We start from the raw sequence: 17,624 nt of genomic DNA, 5'->3' as shown, positions 1-17,624 counted from the left end.
CGGGCACGGGGTCGGACTAGTTGAACTTTAACTCGACACGGGGAGTGGGGCGCTGCTGTGCGGCATAGGTCGGGAGAGGGAGGCATACGGACGGACGGTCCCGTTTGTTAATGTTGCAACGCGGGGCGGGGAGGGGCGGGGCGACGTAGCGGAGCACCGCGCCGGTTTTTATGAGACGACTCGCCTCCTTGCTATCCGTTTGTTCAGGCTCCGCTGCGGCCGCTGATATATATGCGTTCGGCCGCTCCGTTCGGGCGAGCCTAATTGGCACTTCCCTGCCGCACCGAGGGAGACAACCACTACTCGCCGGCCGAGTCGGGCCCCGTCTGTCGTCAAGGACGGAAATGGAACGCAACTTATTATTTTCTGACGCAGCCTTATCGGGTGTTTCCATTGATGTAGAAACATGCCATCCACTGAAGAACATTGACTGCTACGCGAATGTCGCACACAGGGGTACGTTTTTTGAAATGTTAAGTTTCCATTCATCTAGGTGAGGGTGGGTGTGAATGTTCCTTGGAACTCCATATACGTTCTATGCAATATATTCGCACACCTCCACCTCCAATAAGCGTGAGAGTAGTTGTTCACTCAGCTACAAGTGTACGACATTTGCGCTTGGGGGTTTGCAGTGCGCCTGTACCTGCGCCACACTCCTTTGGCACACGCGAGAGGTTTAGCTGCGGCGGCGGGCGGCGGGCCTGTGCTTGCATCTCTCTCCCGGATCACCACCACCTCGTCCTCTCCGACACCGTTACGGGGGGGGGGCATTGCCTCGTCGTCCCCTGGAGGCCCTCGGGAGAGGGTCAGCCCAGCCCAGCCCAGCCCGGCTGCTGGAGGAGGAGGTCCCGCGGCGGAGCAGCAGCGTGGCGAAGCGAAAAGGTGTGCACCGTTGCATCGCGAGTGTGCGATCCTATCAGTCATCGCATCGGTGTCGTATAACCTTGCCGATCCAGAGAGAATGCCCGCGATCGTCATATCGGCAGCGCTCGCTCACCTGACGACGCCGCTCGTGACTTCCGCCCGAGACCCACCACCCCACCCCCGCATCGGCAAAGTTGGGCGGCCCCGGACCCACTTCGGTTCGAGAGACAGACAGACAGAAAGAGACAGATAGAGAGAGAGAGATTATGCAAGTGCGGCCCGCAGGCCCCGCACTCTGCGCCGCCGCTCTCGCATAGTGCTTCGAGCTATCGAGCTGGAGCCGAGTTGTGACAAAGTCGTAATGTAGACGGAAGGGACGCGCGGCCGCGTTGCGACATGTCGGGAGGATTGGAAGGGGAGGATCAAATCGAGTCTCGGCGAACGGCCGCCGTCATTCTATCGGTGTGCGCGAACCACTTTGTCATAACTTACTCTGCGCCGAGGACTTGTGTGTGTGTGTCACAGTGAGGCGTTGGGCGTCCGATACGCTCGACCAATAGAATGCATGCGCGTGGGACGGGTAGTGCTGTAGTGTGATCAAAGTGTGTGTGTGTGTGTCTGTGATCACAAAAATGTGTGGCTCGTTTAAGCTTGCATTCAAGTGCCCCTCCTGGCTGGCTTGGCGCGCCCGCGTGCGCCCGCGTCGCGGTGTCGCTGGACGGGTCGCCTCGAGCCCGACCGAGACCGGGGGGGCCCCCAAGTGGGCTCCAAGAAAGCTGAAGGTAACGGTCACCTCTGGGTCTGGCTCAGCTGGACACCTCTCCATGCATGTCGGCGCGAGGGGGAGGGGAGGGGTGGGGGGTGTCAGATGGCATCTGCGCGCCGTCCAGTCCAGCCCGAGGTCCAGAGGACCGGCCGAGCGGCAGAGAGGCCGCAGTCGCGCCCGTCCTGTCCGGTCGATGCAGAGCTTGCTGTTGGTGTCTGGGTGCATTACCGCCCTGCCCCTCCCCGCCCGCTCCGCCCCGCCGCGAGGCTCGGGTTGCAGCGGGTGCGCTGCTGCGCCGAGCGCCCCGTGACGTCCACGCCCACCGGCGGCGCGGCGTCATGCAAGACTTCAATTCCAAAAAGGAGGAGGAGACGCACGACATTCCGCACGACGGACCACAGCAGCATAAGCGGCCGCACATACTTTCGCAAACTATCATCGTCAAAACTCATTTTTTCGCATTTTCTGAAAGTTGGGAAACGCCTGACCGAAGAAAGAAAGAAAGAAAAGGAGCGGTCGGAAAATGTATTTGTGTGTTTTAGAATGATATGCGATCACCGGATCAATTTCGTATATAACTTGTTTCAAAATATTGTCGCGGTGCTCGCTCGCACTGCGAAACTCTTGGAACATTTTCAGTCACACGCGCTTGAAATATGTGCAGCAGTCTATACGCACACGCAGTTTGCGCTGAGCGGATGCAGAGCAAGGGCTGGGCGCGCTGGCCCCACACAGCAGCTGACCTTTGCATGTGCTGGCCGAGCCGTGGCCGGTCTCAGCCTAGCCGCTCGTTCCCATGCGCGCAGGCGCCCCCCGCAGCAGCAGCAGCAGCAGCAGCAGCAGCAGCAGCAGCAGCAGCAGCAGCAGCAGCAGCAGCAGCAGCAGCAGCAGCAGCAGCAGCAGCAGACCCCCGAGAGAGATGAATCGCTTTACCGTGGAGAACGAAATCGCGATGCAGGATCTCTATTCCCAGGACCGTTCCAACTTATGTCATGGGGCAATCGACCGGCATCAATCAATCAAATGCGCGCGTGTCGAGCTGGACCGCTGGGCCGGGCAGATCTGATCGTGAGCCGGGGCTATTTGGCTACACTGTCGTCCCGAACTTTTTCAACTGAGCTGACCAGCGTCGAGTTTACGCGAGATTCCTGTCTCTTGACGCCTAGGACGCCAGCCAGCACGGCAGAGCAACAAATCGACCATGTGCACGTGCACCAACACGGTTGTTTTCATGGAAGCCGAAACTTCAAAATTGATTCACTTGAGATCGCGTTCGTTACTGCAGGTTTGCTGCAGGCTTTGTGCCGAGTGCCTGCACGACATCCTGTGATGTGGCCCAGCTTGCAGGAGGCGAGCTGGAGGCTCAATACACCTCCCTATCCGGGCGCGGTCCACTGGAACTGGAGCGTCGAGCAGCGGGGCTGCGGCACGGTGCCCTTTGTCTTGGAGCGCCTCGCAGATGCTGCAGCTGCTGCAGCTAGTCGGGGGGAGGGGGGGGGGCGTGAGCCTAGCCAGACGCGAGCTATCTGCTGCCTCTGCTGCCTCTGCTCCAAAAGACGACTCGCGAACTTGCCTGCCGTTTGAAACGGTCCAATTCAGCAGCGAGCCAGGAGCGGAACGGCCAAACAGTTATTATGGGGCTTTTAAAAAGCGGGACAGAAAATTATTGTGGGTCAAGGTTTGGAGAGCTCCTTGTGTTTATTGTCGTCGCTTGAGCCGCATGTTTGATAAAATTAAAAGCCCTTCGCGTTGACTGAAAATATTTTCTTTTAAAATCATGGTTGGGCTCGTCTGTACCGGATGCCCACGTACTGTACGTATAAAGCTACTATCTTCGCACTGCAAACCCAGACCCAGCAGTTTAAGTTGTAAGTTCACACAAGGAAAAATGTACTTCAGCAATTGCTAAGTACAACGACACACTAGTGTGCCTACCACAGCACATTTTTCTCTGTCTACGTTTCCCGAGGTTTCACTTGTTTGTGTACACTGCGGTTAGTACTAGTACACGGTTGGGGATCATCCAGAGAGTACGTCCTTCGTTTGCCTCTACAAAACTGCAAAAGTTCACGAGCTCCCATGGCGCCTGGTAGGTAGGCAACCTTTTGCCTGCAGTGCATGTGTGTACTGCGGGGCGGCCTACCCCGAGTCTCGCAGGCGACGAGCTCCACCCCTCTCGTAAATGCCAATTATCCGTTTGGCTTTAACGGTTCGGGATATCTTTTCCTCGGCGTTCACGGCCAATTATAAGTTTATTGGAAGCCATTATAATTATTGCGTGGCGTATATGCGTTTGATCGAAAGGAAGGTCTGACCCCTTCCGAGACCGTCGTCGTTCTTGGCCATAGCGTTTCCTTGGCTGCTGGCGCCGCGGCCCGCGGTCCGAGCTGGTGAGAGAGTCGGCAGCGGCGGCGGTCGGCGGTGGTGATGGTGATCCGCTCTGCTATCGCATCCGGAGTAAAGCAAAGTGCTTACGTACGGTACGGACGCACGGACCATTTTAATTATGAAACGCCATGAAGTAAGAGTGGCGGCTGGCGGGCGCTGGTCGGTCCCGGATAGGGGGCTGGCAGCCCGCCGGGCCGGGTCCTGATCTGCGATGGTATCCCCCAAGCCTCAAAGTGAGCGAGCGAGCACAAGCCTGCACGACTTTTACTGCGGGTGAATGACTCCATGACTCGGCGGCTTGCGGCCGCGGGTCCGTCATGCTGCTCATGCTCTAGGTGACGGGGTGGAGGAGGCGGGGGCGGCTCGGCTCCTCATTCCTGCACAGACTCACTTCTGTTCCTCCTGCTGGTTGCTGCTGCTGCTGATCCTGCTGCTGAGTCCATGATGCACCAGACCAGAGGAGCGGTGCGGTGCAGGTTCCCCTCGAAGGGGCGTTAAGCCCCTATGATCCCGCGGGGTCCGTGCGCCGCATGCCGACAGAAGGGATGATAACATCTTCGACACCCGGGCGTTTCCATTTTAATCAATCGGGGGGGTATTAAAGCCCTTGTCATCGGGAGGTGCCGGCGTAACATCTCGATTGGGGGAGAAGGGGGTCGCCCGCCCCCGCTCCCCCGCCGCCACGACACCGCTGGCGGCGAGTTTTGTCTCGATATCTCGACGAGTGACAGCCGCCGCCGGCCTATGCCGCTGCGGGCTCGAGGTATCGGTGCGCGGGCATCTCTGACTGGCCGTGAAAGCGGATGATGTGATTGGAGAAAGAGAGCGGCGGCGGCGGCGGTCGGAGGGAAGTGCCCCGCCCGGCCCCGGGGGCGCCCACGTCGCGCACGCACCCCGGGGCGCTACGCTACGCGGAGGGACGGGGCTGACGGGCTCCCCTTGGCTAGCCCGGCGAGCGCGGCGAGCGCGGCGAGCGCGGCGCCCTGTACTTAGCTTCACCCTTCATCTTCCTCTCTCTCCCGCCGTGCCGCGCTAGGCCTTAATAAGGCTTTATAAGCAGCGCGCAAGCCACGGGTATAGGGCGTTACAAAGAGAGGAGCCGCCGCCGCCGCCGCGGCTGTCCGTCAAGGGAGGTGTGTGTGTGCGCTTAATCGATTGCTTATTAGAGAGATTGTGTGTGTGAGTGAGTGTGTGTGTGTGTGATACACAGAAACAAAAGCTTAGGCCGGGCCGGTCTCACGGCGTCCTGCCGCACGCCGCCGGCCCCGGCGGCGCACCCGCGCCCTGCTGCGGGGGAGGTGCCAGAGGTGCCGCCGCAGAGTGTACAACTTTCACGACTTATAATCATCATCTCTCGAGAAGATATGAAAGAAAGACGGAAAAAAGGGCAGCGGTGGCAGTAGTGGTAGCGGTAGTGGTAGCGGCGGCAGTGGGTGTAAAAGAAATGAAGAACAAAAGGGAACGCGCAAGGTAAAACATAACCCTGCCGAACAACAAACGACTGCGAGAGGAAGGTAGTAGTTAATCACACGAACAGCGGGGAGGGCTGACTGAGCCGATGGTGGATGAGCTAACCAGCCTCTGTTGTTGTTGTCTTGTGTGAAGTAGTGTGGTATGGACCGGGGAGGGGGGGGGGAATCTGAAGTAGTAAAGGGGGGGAAAGCAGCTGCTGCCTCGTTGTCGTGAACGTCAAAACTCACTTTTACAGAGATCGAAAATAGTGTAATTACGCCTGTCGTGGAATAATGAGAATGTCGAGTCTGCGCCGCGTTTGTTGTTTTTGTTGTTGTGGGGTCCCGCCGCCGCGCGTGGCGTGGGCATAACACTTACGTGGCGTGGGGTTGCGTGGCCCGGAGAGGAACAACTCGATGCAGATGGGAGCCGGGCGCGGCGCGGAGCGGCTGGGTGGGGCCGTCAAACGAGCGTGCGGCAGTGTCGATTCACATGCACGCGGTCCATAAGAACGCGCTTGCACGCTAGCCGACCGCACGGCTCGCGATAGTGAATTATCAGCGAGGAAATTAAGAGTTTATAAGTGGAAAAGAAATAAAAACTGCATTCGTGCTCAGCGTGCCGTGGTAGGCGCGCGGCGAGGCCCGGTGCAATCCTATGGAAGAAGTGCATACAGGGTGGAGGGAGGAGGGAGGGTCTGCCTCGCGGGGCCTGCTCAAGGCGACTCCAAAGAGGGCGTCCGAGAGAAGGTCACACGGGGAAGTCCAAGCAGACAGGAGGCCCCAGATGTGCTCTTGGGTAGATGATGTAGAGGTGATCCGGGACGTCCGTAAGAGGACGAGGGAAGTGTCCAAGCAGGGCGAAGCGAAGATCCTAGGTGAGCTCAAGAGGTGAAGGATTGTGGAGGTGGTCCGAAATATGGAACGTCCTAGCACGTCGAATCCCACGTGGCCACACCTATGGCATGACCACAATAAGCTGTGTTTGTGATCCGCTCCGGGACTCAAGGAAGGTGCTAGAGAACGCGAGGGAAGTCCGAGCACCCAAGTGTTCTTCGATGATGTTCTGGATGAATTACCCCGGCAAGGTTCTCGAAGCGGCCTGCTGGGGGGCTTGGCCGGTGGTGCCCGGGGCGGCGATGCCGTTGCGTGTGCAGTCCCTGACGTGTTGGTTACCGACACGCCTTGGCGGCACTTGCGCTTTGCCCGCTGCTGCTGCACCGCCGCCGCTCCCGGGCTCGGCCCGGCTGCTTTGCTGCGCTTTCCGAAGAGAAAGGAACCGAAGGAACGCAGCCCCCGTCCCGCCCCGCGGTCCCGCCCCGGCCCCGCGCGCCCCGCCGGCGCTGCTCTCCCATGAGCTTTCATGATTGTTATTGCCGCCAGCCAGCGTGTGGATGTGGAGGAGCCCAAGCTCGCCGTGTGCTCGCCGGGCCCAGAGCAATGAAAGTGAACCGGCCGCCCGGCACTTGTCCCGGACACCACCACCGCCGCCGGGGCCGGGCCGGCCGGCGCGGCCGCGGTCAGGAGAGAGAGAGGGAGGCTCAAACCTCTGCCTCTGGCCGCGGGAAGCCTCTCGTGACGTGACGCAAGATGTGTCGTTACGGTCACTCCCAGCGTGACGTGGCGGCGTGACCGCGGAGCTGCCCATCAATCAGACAGAGGGCCACCCGCGCACTCGCGTCGTGGGTGTATAGCAGGGGGGCCGCCGTGTCCGCGAGCGGAGGGAGGACGCTCCGCGATGACTCGCTGCTGCTGCTGTGACTCGCACTTGATGGAGCTTCCCACGCGGCCGTCCGCGCGTCCCCGTCCCCGCCGCGCACCTCGCCGGCAGTGTCTGACGTCTTCCTCCCGGACTCGAACCCTATAGCTCTGCCGGCCGCTGAGGAAGTGGTGCCGCTACGCGCTCAGCCAGGACGCGGGCGGCGGGTTAAGGGCCGACCGGGGGCCGACGACGGTGGTGTGGTGGTGGCTGCCGATGCCCATCCTGGGAGCCGCCGCGCCAGAACAACAGTTAGGCGTGCCGCGGCGGGACAGGATGGCCAAATACGTACGGCGACGGGAGGCATAGGCCTGCCTGCGCCCTTAGCAGGGTGCCATGGGAATGCCACGGCGGGGCCGCGCGGGGGACCCGTGACGGCCGCGAGGCAGCCCCGCGGGCAGCGCTGAGTGAGCGCTGAGCCCGAGCCGAGCCGTGGACCTGCCGCGGCGCGGACCCGCCGCCGCGGTCCCGCGAGGCCCGATTCACTCGTGCGTCGGATTTGCGGTGCCTGCTGCCCATTTCCGCCGCCGGCCAGCAGGGGCTGCCGTAGGTTGGGGGAGGAGGAGGGGCAGCAGGCGGTGGTGACGGATCGTTCGTGTGGAAATGAGATTTCTGCTGCCGGTGGTCCTCATCGACATGGTCGTCGGGTTGAAGCGCCGCCGCCGCACCGTTCGGATGCCGGCGCCGCGGCGGTGGTGGTGGTGGTGGTGGTGGTGGTGGCGGGCCTCGCGGGGCCGAGACGAGTCGAGTGTTTAACTTCCTCGTCTTCCTTCCTCGCTAACGGGACACACTGCTGGGTTAGGGGGGGGGGGAGAATGAGAGAGAGAGAGAGGAGGAAGGGCGCGTGTCGCTGAGCGTCGCGACGCAACGTGTGTCGTGCCTTAGGCGCCGCGCAGCGCCGCGCCACGTCCGCCCTGGCCAACACGCACCATTTGCGAACCCGCCCCGCCCCGCCCCGCCCATCGCTGCTGCACCGCTTGCAGCAAAACGGGGCTCCCCGCCGAGAGAGCCGTAGATGACGACGGAAGGAAACTGACAGCCTGGAAGTCGTGCTCGCCTGCCGCACTTCCTGCTGCTCGCCCCGATGCTGGTGATACTTTTCATACGTGAATACACGATCCGATGCGCTCTCATGCGGGCTGAGGTGGCGGAGCGGAGCAAGCGGAGTGAAGCCGGACCGCGGGCAGCGCGAGGCAGGCTGGAGTATCACACAGAGGGCCTTGGCGCGCCCAGCAGCAGCAGCAGCCTCCAGTGCGCTCCAGTGTGCCTCCAGTTACCTCCCGCGCCGCGCCGCCCCGCTCCGCCCCCGCGAGTCGCGTCGCGTCGCGCTGCGCCTGACTTTTCTTATTCTCGGCATGCGTCTAAACAGCCGCCATGCCGCAAGGCGTCCGCCGTCCCTCCGCCCCGCCCGCGCCCGTGTGAAACGTTTTCACTTGGCGGGCGCGCGTTGCGGCTGACTGTGTGTGTGTGCGCGCGCCCGGCCCGGCCGTTACGTTAGCGGCCCGCAGCCCGCACTCCCACGCAGCGGCGTGTGTGTGTGTGTGTGTGTGTGTTCGTGTGCCGGCGGATTTGGTCATTTGGCCACGCGAGGCTGGCGGCGCGGGGCGCCTGGCGCACGCCTGCCATGCCAGCCACTTAGCCAGCCCAAAGGCAGTCAGCACGCTGGCGCGGGCGCGCGGGCGCGCGGACACACACACACACACACACACACACACACACACACACACACACACACACACACACACACATATATACACAGGCTCGCCGGCGCATACATACCACACTTCCACAAGGTGCCCATTACCACACAGTGCATGGAATGGTGACGGGCGCATGTTATTAGCTTCCCTCGACAGGGAGCAGCAGCAGGACTCTCTATACTCCGAACTTGCCGGGTCTGCGACACACATGACCGTCCTTTTCAATGACTATACTACGACTGCGGCGGCCGGCGGCATGTTTGCCCCGACTGATCTGCACGGGGCAAGGCCGGCACGCGAGGGCCTACTACATGCACTACTACTCTGGAGTAGGAGAGTGAGAGAGTGACTGCAGCACTCCCGCGCAACACGGCCGGGTATTAGTGTGGGGGAGTGAGCTAGCCGCGGCGCCGCGCGAGCTCGAGTCTAGGCTGCGCCTGGCGCCGCCAGGTCAGCCCTCCCCCCCCCCTCCCCCTGCCCTGCCCGCTCACGCTCTCTTGAACCGTACGTTCAATTAATAAGAAGCCCGACTGGACTATAGCGTGCCGCCTTCTCTCTTGTTCCAGGCCCAGGGTCGCCCCCGCCATGCCGCCCAGCTCGCGGCCCCCGCGGCTGCCGGCGCTGCCCCTCCTGCCGCTGCTGCTGCTGACGCTGCTGTGCCACGGTGAGTGAGACAAAACGTAAACCCGGCGCCGCCGCGGTCTGCGGGACAGTTTTGTGAACGACGCCTCCTCACTGTTTGTGACAGATGCCCTCTGCAACCGGCCGCCGCTCTTCCTCGCCGACATGCAGGGCCTGGTGCTGTTCGAGGACGCGGCCGTGGGCGACGTCGTCTACACGCTCAAGGGCGAGGACCCCGAGGGCTCCCCGCTGCGCTACGGGCTCGTGGGCACGGACCGCTTCGAGGTGGACAGGATCACGGGGCAGGTCCGCGTCGTCCGCCCGCTGGACCGCGAGGTAAGCGCCGACCCCGGTGACCAAGAGGGTGCCTCGGGTGTCTGGGGTTGCTCGTATGAGAAGAGTAACGTGCTTACACCCGATGCAATTTGCACCCATTTTTTTTACCGACCAGCAGCTTCAGACACTCCAGGCGCCGCCGTGGCGGTAGGCAACCCTTCCGCCTCCAGTGCTCGGCATCTGCTCCTCCACTGACATTGGCACCATTACTTGGTTTCCTTTCTGTATTTTACTCGGCAGTCTGACGGAATGTTTTGTTTCCCTGCAGATCAATGATACGCTCAGGTTTTATGTCACGCTGGAAGATGAATTAGGCGATGACAACGGCATTCAGAGCGGGAAAAACAACCTCGTTCAGGTGGAAGTATCTGTCATCATCGCCGATGTCAATGACAACCCGCCAACTTTTATTGGGGTGAGCGTACTCTCCTATTTAATTGCATTTTACCCACCCTCCCACTTGCCTTTTAAGAGCTCTGGTTATTTCTTTTCATAACAATTTTTTTTATAGACGCCATATGAAGTTCTTGTTCCTGAGGATACAAAACCTAACAGTGTTGTATTCCATGGAATTCAACTGCAAGATCCAGATCTGACAGGGGAAACTCTTGAAGTTGCCTGCGTTGAAGAAGAGCAGGTTTGTCTTTTTTGCCTAATTGTTTTAAAACCCTTATTAGATGAATGATTATATATTATCACAATATCATTGTAAACTTTGCAGTTTCCTGGGGCTTGCGAGAAGTTTTCTGTGGCCGTTGTTGCTGCCAATGCTAGTCACTTTACAGGAGATATTGTTTTAGAAAGAGTGTTGGATTACAACGAAAGGCAATTCTACCAGTTTACTTTAGTGGCAACGGTAAGAGGGCAAAGTTTACAGATAAGTGCTACATTAAAGTAGTAATATTTTTACTTAGGTTACAAATTATTTACTTCATTTTCATTTTCTAGGATGGCACATTCAATTCTACTACTAGTGTTGAGGTAAAAGTAGAGGATGTGCAGAACTCTCCTCCAGTATTTCAGGGCTCTTTAACTGGTGTTCTTGAAGAAAATGACCCTATTGGCACTCTGGTACTTAAAGCACAAGCAAGGGATGGTGATCGTGGACAGCCAAGACAAATTTATTATGAACTTGTCAACAGTATGTTATACTCTTATATAATTTTTGCGCTTGAAGCCCAATGTCATATATCTGTACTTATAACTCACATGTACTTTTCAGATCCCTTGGAGTACTTTTTACTTGATGCAAACACAGGGGAGTTAAGAACTGCTCGTCCATTAGATAGAGAAGCTTTGGAAGATTCAACTGGTGTTTTGAAAGTGAAGATAAGGGTATGTCTATTGTTGCTTAACAATTCCTTTGCCACATGGTAAAGAGAATTATGAAAATAATTTTTCTTTCTTTGCTCTCATAGGCAAGGGAGTTGGTAGATGGTTACCCCAGTGACGATCCTCTTACAAGTACTACTGCAGAAGCTACTGTTACTATTCGTGATGTAAATGATGAGCCACCAACGTTTGATAGAAAGGAGTACAGCGTTTCAATACCAGAGAATGCTGCTGTAGGAACACCATTACCGCACCTTGATATGACAGTTACAGATTCAGATGTGGTAAGCATACTTAAATTGAACATCTCTCTTTCTCTTTGGAACTTTTACTAATTGAAAAATACACCAATCTTTCAGGGCACAAATTCAGAATTTTCTTTGCATTTGGAAGATGTTTCTGGTGCATTTGCTGTTGAACCAAGCAAAGCCATAGGGTCCACATCAGTCAGTATAAGAGTTGCAAAAGGCTCCATGGACTATGAAAATCCTAATCACAGGAAATTTATTATTCTTGTAAGAAATGATGCAGCAAATATTTCAATCTTCAATATGAGTACCTAATAATATTCTCTCTAATCGCACATAATATTTGTTTTATTAGGTGGTTGCAGAAGAGCTCCACACGGAAGAGCGGCTGTCCTCCACTGCTACAGTTACTGTAACAGTCACTGATGAAAACGATAATGCGCCAGTTTTTGACTTGGAGGCATATTCAGCAAGTGTTCATGAAAGTGCATCTCCGGGCACTGTAATTACTACAATCACTGCTCATGACAGAGATAATGGACGTTTTGGAGAGGATGGATTTGTTTATCAGCTAATTGGAGATGGAGCTGAAAAGTATGTATTAACATTGGTTTTCATGTAATAAATTTGTTTTAGTGGCGGCATACTCTCATGACTGTTTTATTTAGGTTTCTTGTCAACAAAAAGACCGGGGTAATTCTAGTTGCACCATGTGAGAATCCAGGATCAGGGTCCTGCCTGGACTTTGAGACAAAACCTGTTTACTACCTTAATTACAAGGCATGTGTTTTTGATTCTTCTTTAACCTGGCTGTCGTAATTGTAATGTATCTCAATTTGATAAATTTATTTACTTTTACTTTTTTTGACCATTGTAGGTAACTGACGATGAGGGATCACCATCTGGGTTATCTGCTGTTGTCCCTCTGAAAATATCTCTTCTTGACTCCAATGACAACACACCCATTTTCACAAACAAGAACTATACTGCTGTCATTGATGAAGGAGCCACAAACTTTGAGCCACCTTTGGTTGTGGAGGTAAGCATAATCTATAAGAAAAATTGTTCAATGAAAAAAATTACAGTAATGGATATTTTTCATAAGATAATTTTCTTCTCAATTCCAGGCACGAGATGCTGATAAAACATCTGAAGTCATGTACTCTATCAAACAGGGCAACATTCAAAATTTGTTTTCTATTGATACCCACACTGGTGAGGTGAAGGTTTCAAATCCTGACGGATTGGATATGACCAATGTTCCTACTGATACTATTGCCTTAACTGTGCAGGTGAATTATATTGGTTTTCTTTCTTTTTAACTACCTGGTTACTGTAAAACAAGTTAGTCACTTTTTTAACTTTTGTTACTTTTTTTTGGTAGGCCTCAGACGGTAAATTCAGCTCTCAGTGCATTGTGCATATAACTGTTCTTGATGTTAATAACAACCACCCAGAATTTGAACAAGAAACTTATCTTGCTTCTCTACCGGAAGATATTCCTGTTGGTGAGTGTCCAGCATGTAATACCTTATCCATTTCAAATTATTGTGTAATTACTCCCCTCATCTCTCGTGCATATTTGCCTTATTTTCAATTGGTTTTTATTAAAAAAGCAAAACAATTTTATTTTCAGGCACAACAGTGGATACAGTGGTTGCAATGGATGCTGATGCAGGTGTCAATGCCCAAATAAAATACAAAATTCAAAAGGGGGCTTTTGATGACTTCTCTATTGAGCCTGAAACAGGTGTTGTTACAGTAGCAAACCATTTAGACTTTGACCGAAGACGATTATACAACATTGAAGTCATTGCTGTAGATGGCGGTAGGTATTTTATTGCTATGCTAAAATCATAATTAACAAAATTCAAGTTTTTATAATTTTATCATTATTTTTTAGGTATTCCAATGCTTAGTGGAACAACTACTTTGATGGTCAATATTTTAAACACCAATGATAAAGCACCATTTTTTGTCCCAGCTACTCAAAATGCAGCTGTAAGTTCTATGAAAAGAAGCAAAGTTCTGGGAGAACTACTTATCATTTTTAAGTAGTCTTGATTTTAAAGATTTTATTTATTTATTTTTTTTCCATTTTAATTATTTAGGTTACTGAGGATACTCAACCAGGAACAATATTCTATATTCTGAATGCAACTGATTTGGATGTAAACAGTTCTGATGCATTGAACTTTGCTGCTTCAGAACCAATCACTGCCATTGACAAACATGGCAAACCCGTAAGCGATAGTGAAGATTACAAGGTATGACATACTTCATCTATGAACTTAATTTAAATTTTTATTTTGCAATTGCATTACAGACCAAACCAATGTTTTTCTTTTTTTTCTAATATACAATTTTTATTAGGAGTTTTTCAACATTGATAGTTCTACTGGTGAAGTATCTGTAGCCAAACCTCTACAGCGTGATATTGCGGCTGTTGTGAGAATTACTGTCCTAGTGACAGATATTACAGCACCTACTATGCAACAAGGAAAAGGTAAATTTAGGTGATTTGAAAAATTCTGTTTCATCCAGGTCTCTGCTAATTTTGGTCTAATGGATTTTTTTCTGCCCATTCAGGTACATTGGTGGTAAACATTATTGATGTAAATGATTTTCCTCCAATGTTTTCAAAGCCTTGGACTATTGAAGATCCTCGTTACAAGGTTGACCTCATTGAAGAGCAGCCAGTAGGTACAACTGTTGGAACTTTCACTGCCACTGATGCAGATTCCAACATTCAAGGATATGCTATAGTTCCTTCATCAGCATACTTTGAAATCAATAATGTGACTGGTAAGAGGAACAGAAACATCTACGCCTTGGTTGACTAGAAATTAGTTCTTATTTTAAATAGATACCAACTAAAGCTTGGGGTTACTATTTTTTCTCTATTCTAGGTGTTGTTAGGACTACAAGACGCATTGACTATGAGGAAAACAACAGTCTAAATTTTACAGTTGTAGCTTATGACTCTGGGGCTCCTCCTTTGTCATCCACCGCTGATGTGTTGGTCAATGTCATAAATATTAATGATATGGACCCTGTGTTTTCTCAGGTATATTTCACTGCAGTCTTAAAAATGAATATTGTATTACTATGAAGATTACCATTAATTACTCACTCTCGGTAATTCTTTTCTAGGCAAAGTATGAGGCGGCAGTCAAAGAGAATGCCCCTGCAGGTACTGTTGTTGTTAAAGTCAAAGCTACAGACAAGGATGATGGTGTATTTGGTGTAGTTACATATCAACTAATTGGCGAGCATAGCAATGATTTTCTGATTGATCGGGATAGTGGGGAGATCACTGTTGCACACCCTAGAGTATTGGACCGAGAAGCAACTCCTGAAATAACTATTCAGGTGATGGCAAGTGATGGAGCTCCCCCAGACACTCGTCGCACAGCTGCTGTTCCTGTAAGTGCATTCAATCATTCACTAGTTTTCTTTTTTTCAAAAAGTCTCTGTCTATAATTTATGTTGATTTCTGCAGGTTACAATTAGAATTCTTGATGTAAATGATAACCCACCAGTTTTAACACAACATAGTTATAGAGCCACTGTAGAAGAAACAGTAGCTCTGAATTCTCCTCTGGTACAACTACGAGCTGAAGACCCTGACCAAGGAGAAAACGCTCATGTGCGTTATTCCATTGTCTCCGGAAACAGTGGCGGTATGTAAAATAATTTTCCTTTTGTTATGTTCTTCATATCTCCAATATTTACAACCTTTTTTCCATTGGCTGTTAGGTGCTTTTGCTGTGGATCCAGAAACTGGGGTGCTTTTTGCATCTTCATCTCTAGTAGGGGCTGAGCGTCATTTCCATCTCTTGGTTGAAGCAAGTGATGGCCATTTTATGGATAGAGCAGATGTGAATATCACTGTTCTTGATGTTAATCACAACAAGCCACTTTTCACTCAGCCTGGATCGACTAATGCTTCCATTGGAATTCCCGAGGTAAGTAATGCCCCCACTCTCAAAGAAAAGCCTGAGTATTCAACCAAAAACTGATGAAATGTTTTTGGGTTCCAGAGCAACGCTGAGGCAGGCTACCCTGTGTTCACGGTTAAAGCAGTAGATGGTGATGGTGGTGAAAATGGTCATGTTACATACCATTTCAAGGTTGACAATCAAAATGTTCAGGAGACAGAAGAATTTTACATAAATGATGAAACTGGAGAAATTGTCACGAAGGTACTGTTGGATAGAGAGGCCAAGGAAAAATATGAGGTATGTATCAGAATGCCGTTTGTTCCTTTCTTCAAATTTTAGAAGAGGAAAATGTAAAAGTATTTTTTGGTATTCAGTTGGTTCTTGTTGCTCGCGACCACGGATCACCTACAAGCTATGAGACTCTCAGAGTTCTCACAATTAATTTAATTGATGCTAATGATAACAATCCAGAATTTACAAGAGGACCACTGACCAACCCATATCATTTTAGTGCTCCAGAAAATGCACCCATTAATGTCAAAATTGGTAAGTTCTTTTCTCTGATTGGAAGAAACTTTCAAAATGATAACCAACTTGTAGTTTTTGCAATCCTAACTTTGTTTGAAATTATAGGAAAGGTAGAAGCTCAGGATCCAGATGAAGGTCTTTATGCCCGAATTTACTACTACATAATGCGGAACAGTGGTTCAGGCCTGTTCACAATTGAGCGAACAGATGGTACGCTTTACACAAATGCCACACTCGACAGAGAAAAGGAGGATTCATATGAGCTTTACATTAAAGCTAGTAATGATCCTGATTTTTATATTTCCAAGGTAATTTCAAAACATTATTTGTCATTGAGTGTGAATTGAAGATTATATCCACCTGTTTATGTATGTAACGGTATTGATTATCATATCCTCAGGATGAACTTAATGCTCTAAGTGATGATGAGCTTCAGCAAGATCCTACCATTGCCCATGTTCTCATCACAGTCCTTGATGAAAATGATAATGCTCCACAGTTTGAGCATTCAAATTATTATGCGGGTAATGTATCCCCATGGATTCTTGGGGGAAATATAATTTATTGGCTATTATTATCTGAAGCTTACCTTATTTTATCTAATTAAACTGTTTCAGGAGTCAATGCAATGGCCAATGTTGATGAGCTTGTTGTCCAGCTTACAGCCAAAGATCCTGATTTAGGAATTAATGGCTCAATAATATACTATATTGCTGCATCTAACTTATACAAGTAATTGAACTTATTTGTACACTTTTATAATTATATTTATCATCCATTGCCAACTTAAATCTTATCTTATAAACTAAAGAAAGTCCAAAACATAAATTATTTTTCAACTTATTTTACAGGTATGGATCAAATAGGTCATCTGGATCTATTGTACCCAGTCCGTTTAACATCACCCAGAGTGGACAGTTACGAACTTCTAATTACATGGCTGAATATAATCAAGATAGATTCATAATTGATGTTGTTGCAAGAGAACAAGCTCTGCCAGAAAGAGAGACCCGCACAAAAGTTCATGTTTGGTTGTATGAACCATCTCAATTAATTCGTGTGATTTTATCTCGACCACCTAGTGAAGTTCATGCTCAGCAAGCGGAGATTGTCGCTGAGTTATCCAATGCCACCCAGCGCTTGGTGGTTGTTGATGGCATTGGACCTCACGTCAATAGCCAAGGCCGTCCGAGGCCCGACTGGTAAGGAATGCCTCTGAATTATTGTGGACTATAATTTCTTTTTTTCTTAAGTTTTCATCAATGTGATTTGTTTTCTCTCATTTAGGAGTGACATGTACCTTCATGTAGTTGACACTCCTTCAAACACAATTGCTGCTATTCCTGAAGTCTTAAAAGTTATAGATGCTAAATACGATTTTCTAAAGGATTACTATGCAGGTTTTGCAATTGAAAATGTTGTGGTATGCATTTATTAGTATAACTCTAACTAAATGTGAAGTTAATTTGTGTTTGCGATCTATGACTTAAAATTTGCTGTTACAGCCAGCATATGTGACACCTAAGGAAGAAGCAATAGACTCAGCACTTGCTGCTCTCATAGCTCTACTGATTGTGCTCTTTGTTGGCTGTGTCACAGTGGTAGTTGTCTGTTGTTGTTTCAGACATTGGTAAGTGTTTATCATCATAACACTGAAATGAAGGTGCTTCAGACCCTTTAATTAAAT

The 17,624-nt window shown here is 51.3% G+C and overlaps 1 protein-coding gene across 3 annotated transcripts in view; it reads left to right on the top strand.

Annotated features, from left to right (window-relative positions):
* The window catches only part of LOC113216637 (cadherin-87A), a 44,470-nt gene extending 26,888 nt beyond the window's left edge, over window positions 1-17,582 (top strand). For all 3 annotated transcript variants that reach the window (XM_052273487.1, XM_052273488.1, XM_052273489.1), the window contains 31 exons: window positions 9,495-9,592; window positions 9,677-9,885; window positions 10,154-10,300; window positions 10,397-10,522; window positions 10,607-10,741; window positions 10,834-11,026; window positions 11,108-11,220; window positions 11,304-11,501; window positions 11,577-11,732; window positions 11,821-12,059; window positions 12,134-12,245; window positions 12,343-12,504; window positions 12,593-12,757; window positions 12,850-12,973; window positions 13,102-13,293; window positions 13,369-13,466; window positions 13,577-13,732; window positions 13,839-13,971; window positions 14,055-14,270; window positions 14,375-14,532; window positions 14,619-14,891; window positions 14,968-15,148; window positions 15,225-15,433; window positions 15,509-15,706; window positions 15,784-15,955; window positions 16,043-16,245; window positions 16,338-16,461; window positions 16,555-16,669; window positions 16,789-17,139; window positions 17,225-17,360; window positions 17,443-17,582. In XM_052273487.1, the coding sequence (XP_052129447.1) occupies window positions 9,514-9,592; window positions 9,677-9,885; window positions 10,154-10,300; window positions 10,397-10,522; window positions 10,607-10,741; window positions 10,834-11,026; window positions 11,108-11,220; window positions 11,304-11,501; window positions 11,577-11,732; window positions 11,821-12,059; window positions 12,134-12,245; window positions 12,343-12,504; window positions 12,593-12,757; window positions 12,850-12,973; window positions 13,102-13,293; window positions 13,369-13,466; window positions 13,577-13,732; window positions 13,839-13,971; window positions 14,055-14,270; window positions 14,375-14,532; window positions 14,619-14,891; window positions 14,968-15,148; window positions 15,225-15,433; window positions 15,509-15,706; window positions 15,784-15,955; window positions 16,043-16,245; window positions 16,338-16,461; window positions 16,555-16,669; window positions 16,789-17,139; window positions 17,225-17,360; window positions 17,443-17,571 (5,202 nt within the window). In that variant the 5' untranslated portion in view covers window positions 9,495-9,513 and the 3' untranslated portion in view covers window positions 17,572-17,582. The remainder of the gene's footprint in view (window positions 1-9,494; window positions 9,593-9,676; window positions 9,886-10,153; window positions 10,301-10,396; window positions 10,523-10,606; window positions 10,742-10,833; window positions 11,027-11,107; window positions 11,221-11,303; window positions 11,502-11,576; window positions 11,733-11,820; window positions 12,060-12,133; window positions 12,246-12,342; window positions 12,505-12,592; window positions 12,758-12,849; window positions 12,974-13,101; window positions 13,294-13,368; window positions 13,467-13,576; window positions 13,733-13,838; window positions 13,972-14,054; window positions 14,271-14,374; window positions 14,533-14,618; window positions 14,892-14,967; window positions 15,149-15,224; window positions 15,434-15,508; window positions 15,707-15,783; window positions 15,956-16,042; window positions 16,246-16,337; window positions 16,462-16,554; window positions 16,670-16,788; window positions 17,140-17,224; window positions 17,361-17,442) is intronic.
* The last annotated feature ends 42 nt before the right edge of the window (window positions 17,583-17,624 follow it).

Source organism: Frankliniella occidentalis, unplaced genomic scaffold (genome assembly GCF_000697945.3).
Source record: "Frankliniella occidentalis isolate FOCC.00 unplaced genomic scaffold, Focc_3.1 Scaffold275, whole genome shotgun sequence".
NCBI lineage: Eukaryota > Metazoa > Arthropoda > Insecta > Thysanoptera > Thripidae > Frankliniella > Frankliniella occidentalis.
Note: the sequence above shows the minus strand (reverse complement) of the source record. Positions and strands in the feature narration are given on the sequence as shown.